The 12342-nt window shown below is 41.6% G+C and overlaps 1 protein-coding gene across 1 annotated transcript; it reads right to left on the bottom strand.

The window, feature by feature from the left end:
* Window positions 1-3336: 3336 nt before the first annotated feature.
* Window positions 3337-9256, bottom strand: LOC139021502 (interferon-induced protein with tetratricopeptide repeats 1-like). Its single transcript, XM_070431893.1, has 2 exons — window positions 9165-9256; window positions 3337-5017 (listed from the first exon to the last, which is right to left on the bottom strand). Exon 2 carries the CDS (start codon window positions 5014-5016, stop codon window positions 3604-3606), a length of 1413 nt encoding a protein of 470 aa, XP_070287994.1. The 5' UTR covers window position 5017; window positions 9165-9256; the 3' UTR covers window positions 3337-3603.
* Window positions 9257-12342: the final 3086 nt, after the last annotated feature.

Below are 12342 nucleotides of genomic sequence, written 5' to 3' on the forward strand. Positions count from 1 at the left end.
CAGCACAGCCGGAAGGAGATAACAAATGGAGTTCAGGTAGGAGAGGAAAAGTTGAATAAAGATAAAGAGAAGTTGGGGATGTCAAGACAATACCAAGTCAATGCTAGCTTTCAAGGCCTTTAAGAACAGGATAATGGTCTTGCTGGGGGCCAATGTTGCAGGTTATATATTGAAACCCTTTGTGATTGGACACATTGAGAACTCCAGGGCCTTCAGGATATCAACCAGCACACCTGCCAGTGTTCTACGGGAGCAATAAGAAGTCATGGATGACCCGGCTCCTCTTCCAAGATGCCCTCCCGAATTGCTCTGCCGGCTTAGTAGAGAAGTACTGTTTGGAGAATAATGGGCCTTTCAAGAATTTGCTTGTTGTTGATAATGCTCTTCGACATCCCCCTTCGCTGGTGACCTTCATCCAATATCAAAGTGGTATTTCTCCCTTCAAACACCATTTCTTTGAGCCAACCAATGAATTAAGGAGTTATAGCCATTTTTAAGGCCTACTAGTTCAGGAGGAGCTTTGCCCAAGCTATTGCTGCCACTGAGGAAGACACTGATACAATTCTGGAAGAATGAAAACATCTATGCCCACTTCAAGAGTTTTGCTTGGGCTTGGGATGAGGTCACCCAGGAGTATGATTGCCATCTGAAGAAGATACTCAAAAAGTTAATCAAAAGAAAAGAAAAAAACAAACAAAACAAAACAAAACAAAAAGTTAATCTATTACTTCAGTGAATTCGCCTATGATGAAGAATTTGCAAAAATCAACAAGGCTGTGGTTGAGATGGAAAACAACTTGGATGAGAAGGACATTGAGGTGGTTCCTGAACAATTGACTGAGGAGTTGTTGGACCTGGAAGAGGAACAGAGAGCTGAAGAAGAAGCAAGAGTAAAGGAAACTGCAGGAGAAGAGAAGAAGAACCGCCCCCCCGCCCCTCCCCCCCAGGAAATTTACAGTGGAGGGTTGAGCAGAAGCTTTTGCAAACTTCAACAAGTTCCTAAAAGAGTTTGAAAACATAGACCCCCCAAACTAAAAGGTTTTTATTGCTACAGAGGAATGTTCATGGTGCATTATCAGCTTACAAGCAAATCTGTGATGAAAAAAAAGAAACAAACTAAGCAAACCTCCATGAGAACATATTTCTGAAAAGAATGCCATCTCCTCAAGAAGAGCCTCAGGCATTTGTGGGGGGAGGTATTCCAGGAGAAAGCATTGTCGTCATACGAGATGACAGCTACTTGCTTGCTATTGTCCCTGAAGACCTTCCAGTGGGACAAGATGTGAAGGAGGAAGACAGTGATATTGATGATCATGACTCTGTGTAGTCCTAGGCCAGTGGTCGGCAAACTGCAGCTCGCGAGCCACATGAGGCTCTTTGGCCCCTTGAGTGAGGCTCTTCCACAAAATACCTACTTCTGCATATGGGCCAAAAAGTTTCAATTGCACTGTACGTGCGCGCCCACACGTGGTATTTTGCGGAAGAGCCACACTCAAGGGGCCAAAGAGCCGCATGTGGCTCGTGAGCCGCAGTTTGCCGACCACTGTCCTAGGCAAATGTGTGTCTTAGTTTTTAACAAAAAGTTTAAAAGGTAAAAAAAAAAATTAATAATAGCAAAAGCTGATAGAATTAGGATATAAAGAACAAGTATTTTTGTATAGTGTTTGAGTTTTAAGCAAAGTGTTATTATGAGAATTAAAGTTAAAAAAAGTAAAAGTTTATACAGTTAAATAAAATAGGTTGCAGTAAGCTAAGGTTAATCTATTATTGAAAATATATTTTTTCAAATAGAGTCGTCTAAGTGTATGGTGTTTATAAAGTCTATAGTAGAATACAGTAATGCCCTAAGCCTTTACATTTGTTCACTACTCACAGACAACTTCCAGTCCTGCAAACTCCATTCATGCCAAAGGCCTTATACAGATGTATAATTATTTTAATCTTTTTTCCTGTATTTTACTGCATCCTTTTCATACTTAGACATGTTTAGATACACAAATACTTACCACTGAGTTACAGTTGCTACAGTATTCAGTACAGAATCATGCTGTGCAGGTTTGTAGCCGAGGAGCAATGGGCTGTACCATATAGTGTAGGTGTGTGGTTGGCTATACCAGCTAGGTTTGTGTAAGTGCACTCTGACGTTTGCACAGTGATGAAACCCACTCAACCATGCAGTTCTCAGAACTATCCCCATTGTTAATCAGCGTATGACCGACTTGTTTTACTGTCTGTCTCTCTACTAGATTGTTAGTTGCCTGAGGTTTGGAGAAAATGTCTGCTTTGTTCATTGAGGAGAAGCAGCATAAGCCACTCCAAAGTATGCCACCTTGGCATAAGGATTATTTTGAGCTGAAGCAACTGAGGAGACACAGATACAGATATTCCTGCTTTTCGAAAGTTCACTTTATGCCATTTTGCTTTCAGGAAAGACATACATTAGCACCTGTTTTTGCTAATTGAAAGTTTCAAAGAGGGTTTTTGCTTTTATGAAAAGAGGCAACAACAACAACAAAAACAATGTACTTCGTTCGTTTCTTTTGCACGGAGCCTTTATACAGGCAGTGCACTACCCCAGCCTCAAACCTCCTTCCCGGGAGGTACACTCAGCATCTCCGCATCTCAGCAGTGGCATTGACTTGCCTGTGAGCATCTGTGCTCTATCTGGATTCCATTAGCAAAATGCCTCCTAAGGGAATTGCTTCTTCGCTTTATGCTCTTGGGCTTATGAAAAATCTCATGGAAATGCTTTACTCTTCCACGGGGGCGGGGCTGTAAAGAAAAGTTCTGCCATCTCCCTATCTGCCTCAAAAGCAGGATGTCATTTCCTAAAGTTGGTCCCCCTCCCCTCCATCCAGAGAGAAGGTGACCACCTGAAACAGCTCCAGGTCCTTCTCAGTCCAGACTCACTACCAAGTGAGCCTAGATAACAAACCTTACCAGCTAGCACTATCTTCCAGTGGTTTAGCCCCATATACTTACCTTCCTACAAATTGACACCCTAAAAACTCAGTTCTTTCCCTTTGTCTTGTCACTTCTCTGAAAATGTATTGTTCTTTTGTTAAGATGCTATATAAGCCCAAGATCTAACCACCTCTTTGAGTTACTCCCCACTGGGTTCTCCCATGTGTATGTAAGATGCACATGTTTATCAAGTTTTGTTTGTTTTTCTCTCATTCTGTCTTTCTTAGTCTAAATTATGGGGTCCCAGTCAAGAACCCTAAGATGGGTCTAAAAGAAGAATTTTTCTTACACCACCATAGTATATTTGCTATCTAGCACTGAAAACTATTTGTTGATCAAATGAATGAATCATTTTACTTTATGTAAGTATGGTACTTTATTTGCTACAAATTTACTTAACAAATTGTTATTTCTGTTACATAACATTCACAGAGAAATGGTTTATGTCTCTCTTTCTCTCTTACACACACAGAGACATATATATTCAGCTTCACTCTTTTTTGAATACAAGTAGTATTTTATCAGGCTTGAGTGATTGTTCAAAAGTTACACGCTTCTGAAAGCAGCAAGCAGAGAAGATGATTAGTGCACCTTAACTTAAAATCAAATGAAATGTCAACGTGGTCCATATTTCAGCGCCTAAGGAGCATGTCCCACAGCCAGCCTCAGGGCCCGCTCATAGTACTCCAGGGCTTTATTCATTTCTCCTTTCAATTTGTAGATGTACCCAAGGATGCTCAAGCTTTCCCTGTCTTCTGCGTTTCTTTGAAGTTTCTTTAAAACCACTTTCTCCAAAGAACTGATACTTTTATCTCTTTCAGATGATGGCTTTTCCATTTTTATTGCTTTTAAATAATAGATAATTGCATCGGCTTCAGATTTCTTTTGAAATCCCTGAAATTGACCATAGCAGAAATATAACTTTTGCATTATTTTTTCTCCAGGTGATTTCATGCAGAGCAGTTTTTGATAAGCCTCTTCAGCTTTTCTGCTATTGCCTACCTCTTTGTACATATCTGCGAGGTGTATATAAACAATTCCAAATGTTGGCTTTTGTTTCAGAGCAAATTCAAAATGAGATATGGCTAATCTTGCTATTCTGTCAATATTTTCTCTATCCCGTCCTCTAGGCTGCCCGCTTGCAGCTTTGCTTATTTTATTGACTTGTATGCTATAGCAAAGCCCTATCTGGTGATGCAGCAAGGCAGAGGAAGGTGTTGCCTGCAAAGCCTTTTTTAAGAACTCAAGAGCTTTATCTATAGAGTCTTTTCTTCGGTAAAACATGGCCGCATATCGAAAGACATAGGTCTGCGAAGACGCGTTGGCCAGTGCTTCTTCAATGTACTTTTCTCCCTCAGCTTCTTGTCCTAGCTCCTGAAGTTTCACTGCGAGGAGAGCCTTAATATATGCATCTTCTGGATTTAGCCTGATGGCCCGTTTTAGGGGCTGCACACAAAATGCCTCATCAACGTGTGGTGTTTTGTTTAAGCCATCCAGACGATAGACAGTAATCGCATACCCAGTGTTGAATTCAGGGTTTTCAGGGTCCACTTCCAGAGCCTTCTCAAAGCAGGCTTTAGCCCGTTCATAATTCTTTCCTCCACATTTCAGCAAGGCCCATCCTTCCTCACAGTCCATCTCAGGGCATTCCATTGTGTAGCAGGAGGGGCTGGCAAACTTCTTGCAAGTCTTCTCCACCTTGTCCAGGTATATCTGGGCGTCTGCCAGTCTGCCCATGTGGTAATACAGCCAGGCATAGTTGCCCCAGGTAACCAGCTGCATCGCGTCTGACTGGCCAGCGTGCTCTGCCTGCATTAAGTCTTCAGCTTCTTTCAAGCTCTCCAGGGCTTCCTTATTGTGGCCATTCAGGTGTTTCACATAGGCCAGCAGGTTGTGTATTCCCACATTGAATTTTGTGTCTAGGTACTCAATCTGATCGAGGACCCTGTTTTCTAAGTCAGACAGTTCAGTGTCTTCAATGAGCAATTTCCATGTAAAGTGGCATCTCAACTGTGCCAGCCTAGCTTTGACCTGATCTTCATCAGCATTCATACTATGAAAATAAAAGCAGATTTTCTTTGTTAGGTGAGAAACAGCCAATGGAAAGAAGCCAAGTAAGACACTTCACATATATAGCTTAGCCTTGCAAAGGACATACCTGCCTTACTTTTTAATTGTTTTTTAGAGTTTCTCTACAGTTGGCCCTTTGAGTAACACAGGTTTGAACTGGCTGGGCCCAGTTGCACCTAGGTTTGTTTCCATATAGTCAGCCCTTCCTATCATGGGTTTCACATACAGGCCCTATTTCCAAATATAGTCACATGGGGGGTTAGGGCTTCAAATATGAATTGGGGGGTTAGGGCACAATTCAGACCATAACAATTGTCAAATGATTTTGGACACATGTGCCAAGACCATTTAATATGGAAAGATCAATGTTTCAACGAATGTGTTGGGAAAACTGATTATCCACACACAAAAGAATGAAATTGAACCCTTACTTTACAGCAAGCATGTCAAACTCGTAGCTTTTGGGCCACATGCCTCATTTATTTAAATGGCCCACCGGCTGCGAGTTTGACATGCTTGCTTTACAGCCTATACAAAAAAGAAAAAGAAAAAGCAATTCAAAAGGGATCAAAGACCTAAATGTAAGACCTGAATCTATGAAAATCTTAGAAAAAAAAATAGGGAAAAAACTCCATGACATTGTATTTGGCAATGATTTCTTGGATAGGATACCAAAAGCACAGGCAACAAAAGTAAAAATAGGTTTGCTGCACGTCATCAAAATTTAAAACTTTTGTGCATCAAGGAACATTACCAATACAGTGTAAAGAAAACTCACGGAATGGGAAAATATACTTGCAAATCATGTATCAATAAGGGATTAATACGCAGATTATATATACAAGACTTTCAATTGAACAACAAAAAAAACAACTGATTGAAAAATGGGAAAATGATTAGAGTAGACAATTTCTCCAAAGAAGATATACAAATGGCTGATAAACACATGAAAAGATGTTCAATATCAATCATTAGTGAAATGAAATAAAAACCATAATAAGACACCACTTCACACCCAGTAGGATGACTATTATATTTTTAAAAATCCAGAAAATAACAAGTGTTGGTGAGGATGTGGAGAAATTAGAACCCTTGTGTATAGTGGGAATGGAAAATGGGGCAGCTGCTGTGGAAAATGGTGATGATTCCTCAAAAAATTAAGCACACGATTACCATATGATTCAGCAATTTCACTTCTGGGCATATACTCAAAATAAATGAAAACAGGAACTGGAACAGATATTTGAAGGTTTGTATTCATAGCAGCGTTATTCACAATAGCCAAACGGTGGAAGCAAAGCAAGTGTCCATCAAGGGATGAATGGATAAGCAAAATGTGGTATATGCATACAATGGAATATTATTTAACCTTAAAAAGGAAAGACAGCCCTAGCAGGTTTGGCTCAGTGGATAGAGTATCAGCCTGTGGATTGAAAGGTCCCAAATTCGATTCCAGTCAAGGGCACATGCCCGTGTTGTGGGCTTGATCCCCAGTGGGGGGCATGCAGGAGGCAGCTGATCAATGATTCTCTCTCATCATTGATGTTTCTATCTCTCTCCCTCTCCCTTCCTCTCTGAAATCAATAAAAATATATTTTTTTTAAAAGGAAAGACATTCTGATACATGCTATAACATGGATGAATCTTGAAGACATTATGCTAATTGAAATAAGCTGGTCACAAAAGACCAGGTATTGTATGTTTTCATTTATAGGAAATATCCACAAGAGGCAAATCAATAGAGACAGAAAGTAGATTAATAGTTGCCAGGGCCTGGGTCAAAGGATGAGAGGGAAGTGACTGCTTAATGCAGCAGTTCTCAACCTGTGGGTCGCAACCCCTTTGGCTGTCGAACGACCCTTTCACAGGGGTCACCTAAGACCATCCTGCATATCAGATATTTACATTATGATTCATAATAGTGGAAACATTACAGTTATGAAGTAGCAACGAAAATGATTTTATGGTTGGGTCACAACATGAGGAACTGTATTTAAAGGGCCAGAAGGTTGAGAACCACTAGCATAATGAGTATGGAGTTTCCCCTCAGAGTGATGAAAATTTTATATATATACATATATACACGTGTATATATATATATATGTATATATTCATTGGTTAGGGAGAGGGAGAGAGAGATAGAAACATCAATGATGAGAGAGAATCATTGATTGACTGCCTCCTGCATGCCCCACACTGGGGATCAAGCCTGCATCCAAGCTATGTGCCCTTTACCAGAATTGAACCCAGGACCCTTCAGTCCGCAGGCCAATGCTCTATCCACTGAGCCAAACCAGCTAGGGCAGTGGTTCCCAAACTTATTTGGCCTACCGCCCCCTTTCCAGAAAAAATATTACTCAGCGCCCCCTGGAAATTAATTTTTTTTAAATTTTAATAGGAATTAAACAGAAAGATATATGTATTGATGTTTCTACCTTTTTCGTAAAATATAGTAAAGAAAGGTATAAATTAGAAACATTGAAGTTTGAAATTATGAAACTATTTATTGAACTCAGAATAGAAAGGTAATACAAAAAAAGTTAAAACAAATGCACCTGTGGCCATCACCGCCCCCCTGGATCGCTGCAGCGCCCACCAGGGGGCAGTAGCGTCCACATTGGGAATCACTGAGCTAGGGTATGAAAATTTTGTTGAAGTAGATACTGGTGATAGTTGCGCAACATTGCAAATGTACTAAATACCACAAAATTGTATACTCACAATTAGTTAAAATGGTAGATTTTATCTTACATGTATTTTATCACAATAATAAAACCATATTATTAACCTGAACAGAAATTCTTCAAATTATATATGTATATTTTTCTACTACATGTACATGTTAAAAAACACACAAAAGCATTAACATGTAAAAGCTAATTAGTAGGCTGTCTGAACTTATCTCATAAACCCCCATTGGTACCCTTTGAGAAACATTGGTTTAAAGATTAAATAAGGTGTCATGGAATAGAGACTCTGATTCATGTCTCAGCTCTCTCACTTATTACTTGTGTGATCTCAACATTTTAAAATCTAAGATTCATTATTGCACAATCAGTATGAGTACCTGCCTCACCGTTTCTTTTGAGGGTGAAATGCAATAATTTACACAATAATTTTAGAAGCCAGCTGGCATTTAATGAACATTTAGGAAGTGATCGCTACCTTTATAGTATAATAATAATAATTACTAGTGACAGCCCTCTCTTTCTGTGGACCAAAGGAGGCATGGAGGATTGATTGGGGCCAGTAATTGTGCATTTTCTGGAACTTTTGCCCCTTCAAAAGTTTACCCATTGGAGCACTGAGGGGAAATTCACAGATCAATATTGATTTATGCCTTCTTTTAATCTGCTGCTCTCCGGGATTGTTTGAATCTAGATTCCATTTGGATAATATAGAAATTCCCACATTAGGCCCTTTATTGAAAGAAGACAATACAGTGAACAGCAGCCAAGCCCCGGGGACAGGAGGCTAGCAAGGATCTGCAGAGCACCTGGCTTCCCCACGAGGGAGGTCATGTGCTGATCTTAAATCCAGTTGGATTGAAGGAGTTCAGCAGTGCTGACAGTGAGACCAGAAGCCTGCTGAGCAAGGCCTTGTCTTCTAGGCAGTGAGCTGCTCCCACCACATCCCCCCAATATTTCCCTCCAGACATCTGAGAGACCTCAGGACCGAAGCTCACACAGCTGTGTGGGTCCTGCATTTCTTCCACAGCCAGGAGCCCGGTGAAAGCAATCTCTCTATCCAGACAAACTGTCCATTCCCTCCCTATGTCAGACAGAAGTGAGTTTGGTGGAAAATAGTTTCAGAGATTGGGATCATCTCCCTGTGAAATTCCTTTTCCTGTTTCCCTCCTCTTCTTTGGACTTTTTAACACGAGTTAAGTTTCCTCAGGGCAATGCTAACAAAAATGAAAATGCCTGAATAAATACAACAATTTATCTATGTATGTGAATGTACACACACACACACACACACACACACACACACTCAGTCCACAAGCAGATGCTCAAACAGAAGAGTGAGGAGACTTGACATCACTGAAACTAAGTCTGTCGAGATAATAATGATTAACCTTTTCCCCAAAAACTTTAGGCAAAAAGGCAGAGAAGCAGAGAAATCCTTACCTTGTGGTTGCTAAGAATTCAGGCAGCAGTTTGCAGTGTTCTGGTTAGCTGGATGGGCTCCACTGAGATCTACAAGATCAGGGCAGGGCTATATAAGGGAGGTAAACAGCTGACTACTCAGGTAAACTGGGCGTGTTGTTAAAGAATGACTTGAAAACCACAGTAAAAACTGAAACTGGAAAGTGAAACTGATGCCTTCAGAGTTCCTGCCAGTGAAAATGAAACAAAAGTTGTAAGTGCTTCCTTTGCTTGGTTTTGAGAAGGGATTGAGGTGACGATGGTGAAGAACAGTTTCAGTGATGTGCCAATTCCTCTCTGAGTCTTTACTCTGCCTTATAGAAACCTGGAAGTCGGGAGATGCCAATTATATCAAGTCCACTGAATCTGCAGCCAAGGCCACCTATGACAATTGGCTGTGTGAGCTTGTCAAGGACATGCCCCAGACCTGTGCCTGTTTGCTCATCTGGAAACAGAAATGGCTCATTTTATGGTACACACTTCTGCAAATCTCTAAACTGGAGTTAAATGTATATGTATATGTATATGTATATGTATATCTAATCTATATCTATATCTAATCTATATATCTACTTCAGAGAAGAAGGAGAGAGAGATAGAAAGATGAAGGTTGAGAGAGCATCATCTATCGACTGCACCCACCCTACTAGGGATGGTACCCAGAACCCAGGTTTGTGCCCTGACTGGGAATCAAATCATGACCTCCTGGTTTATAGGTTGATACTCAACCACTGAGTCACACCGGCTGGCCGGGATAAACTGGAGTCTTAACCCAACTTTGCTCCTATTTTCTGAGATCTTGTGTCTTATGAATTATTCTATGCCTTTGCATACCCTTCTGGAGAATGGTCAGTGACTATAAGAGGCCTGTAACATCTTCCTTATAGACAGGAACAGGGAAAATGTATGTACTACAATCTTGAGACTTTAAACAAAACATGTTAATGCTGACCTGGCCTGTTTTGCTCAGTGGTTAGAGTGTCAGCCTGTAGACTGAAGTGTCATGGGTTCAATTCCCAGTTAATTACATGTACTTGGGTTGCAAGTTTGATTCCCTGCCCTGCAGCGTGTAGGAGGAGGAAACTAATTAAGCTGTCTCCCTCATCAGTGTTTCTCTCTTGTGGGAAGCCACCTATTGTCTTCACTAGCAGAGAGGTGTGGACAAGGAACCGGGAAGGCTGGTGACCCTTGAAGCCCTGGCAAAGGTCAGGGCTGTGCACCCACTGTTAGTCCAGACAATGGTAGCTGAAGCAACTTCCCCATTTATTATTATGTAAATCCTTGCTGATGGGCTAGTCTGCCTGTTCCTGGAAATTGCCTGCCTATGAGCTATGGGTGGATCCCAAACCAATAAAAGGTTGTTGAGGCCTGAGCACCAGTGGAAGTCCTTCCCCTTGAGTTGGACTTGCCCACCTGGCCCCCCAATATTTCCAAATTATTACTTATCTCATCTCTTTCCTTTGTGTGCGGCCCCTCTTCCAGATCCTAAACCCTGACCAACGTGGGACGTGGGGGAAATACAAATATACACATTTACATACTCGCTCACTCTCTTGCTCTCTGTCCTCCTCCCTCCCTTTCTTTCCAAAAATCAATGGGAAAAATATCTTTCAGTGAGGATTAACAACAAAAATATTGTTAATGCTGAATGGCAGTATTTTCTTATTTTTAATGCTGAAAGGGCGAGGCTTAGGTCTTCCATCTTGCCCCAGGGTAAGGGCTACGCCCTCCATCTTACCTTGGCCACGTGCTTGGCAAGGAGCGTCTTCCCGGAAGTCTAAGACTCTGCTAGCCACACCCAGGAACAAGACACCAACTTGCGCCTGGCCAATCGGCAGAGCACAGTCCTTTCTCCTCCCCTTACTCCAACCAACGCTATAAAACCCCGTCTCTACTTGGGGTTCTGTCTCTCGGCCACTTGGCTTGCCATTGTGTCTGTGAGTCTGGTGGACGGGGAGCTCAAGCTAGCTTGAAATACAGACTCTTATGCCTTTGCATCAGACTGGCTGGCTCCCTGATGTTGGTTTCTTGGGGATCTTGAAATCTGGGCATTACAAATGCTCTCTATGGTAATTACCTAATGTGTTCTTATTCACCAGACATGATTGTCACACCTATGCAAGAGCATTGTCCAGTCCCTTGGTGCCCATGGCATTCAGGCTTGGCCTACCCCATCTGGCCCATGTCATCTTCTGTACTTGTGCTGTGTGTGGAAAGAGGTGGAAAAAAATAGGGAGGCTGGGATTCTGGGTATAGATTAGTCTCCTTTTACTGGTGTCTGGCAAGCTCCCGTTTCTCCCGATTTTTCTTTGGAAATTTCTCCACTCTCCTGATACCTGGAGAAAAGTGGTGAGTCCCTGGCAGATTTGCAAAGCAAACTTAAACCTAGCCACAGTTAATTTAACCATGGGGGGGAGTGTTTACTGAGAGGAGACAATTAGATGGGCTTCACTGGAAAGCTGACACGGGGAAGTGTTGGACCTGTAACATATATATATTTGGGTACCATTGTCAGCCATGTTTTTCTATGTGGGCTGAAAAGAATAAAAGCAAGGCAAGCTTAGTCACAGAGAAGAATATCAGGTGATTGAGTCAAGAAAAATAGAGAATTTGAGATAAGAGATGGAAAGTTCTGATGGCATCTCTCACCCACAGCTTCACCATTAAGACCATGTGCTGTGTCTTATGAGGTTTCTAGGTGAGTTTTCTGAGTTGTATGAAACCCGATTACCAATGACTGGACCTGGGGTGAAATTGAAGGGTGTATCTAGTGCTGCAAAACCCCAGTCACTGGTCAGGGATGGAACCAGATCTGCCTCATACTCTAAAGGAGAACTTAAGCCCATTGTTGCTCATCATGGAGGTGGTGGCTGGATTCTGGATGACTGCACAGTAAAGGAAGAATTGAGGAAGACAGCTCCATTTTTAGTTAGCCTCCTATATATGGAAGAAATCTACTATAATACAAATATCTATATATATCTACACTAATAAAAGAGAAACATGGTAATTGGCGTACGACCGCTACCCTTCCCATTGGCTAATCAGCATATCCTTATGCAAATCAATTGTCAGCCAAGATGGCGGCCAGCAGCCAGGCAGCTAGGCAGCTGGAAGCGAACATGAGGCTTGCTTGCTCCCGTGACTGCAGACTCCAATG

Source organism: Myotis yumanensis, unplaced genomic scaffold, assembly GCF_028538775.1.
Source record: "Myotis yumanensis isolate MYYU_CA2020_CCGP unplaced genomic scaffold, mMyoYum1.0.hap1 SCAF_13, whole genome shotgun sequence".
In the NCBI taxonomy this organism is placed as follows: domain Eukaryota; kingdom Metazoa; phylum Chordata; class Mammalia; order Chiroptera; family Vespertilionidae; genus Myotis; species Myotis yumanensis.

Bases quoted from the DNA above. Each gene is read 5' to 3' on its own strand.
- LOC139021502 (XM_070431893.1), bottom strand. From the start codon at position 5,016: ATGAATGCTGATGAAGATCAGGTCAAAGCTAGGCTGGCACAGTTGAGA.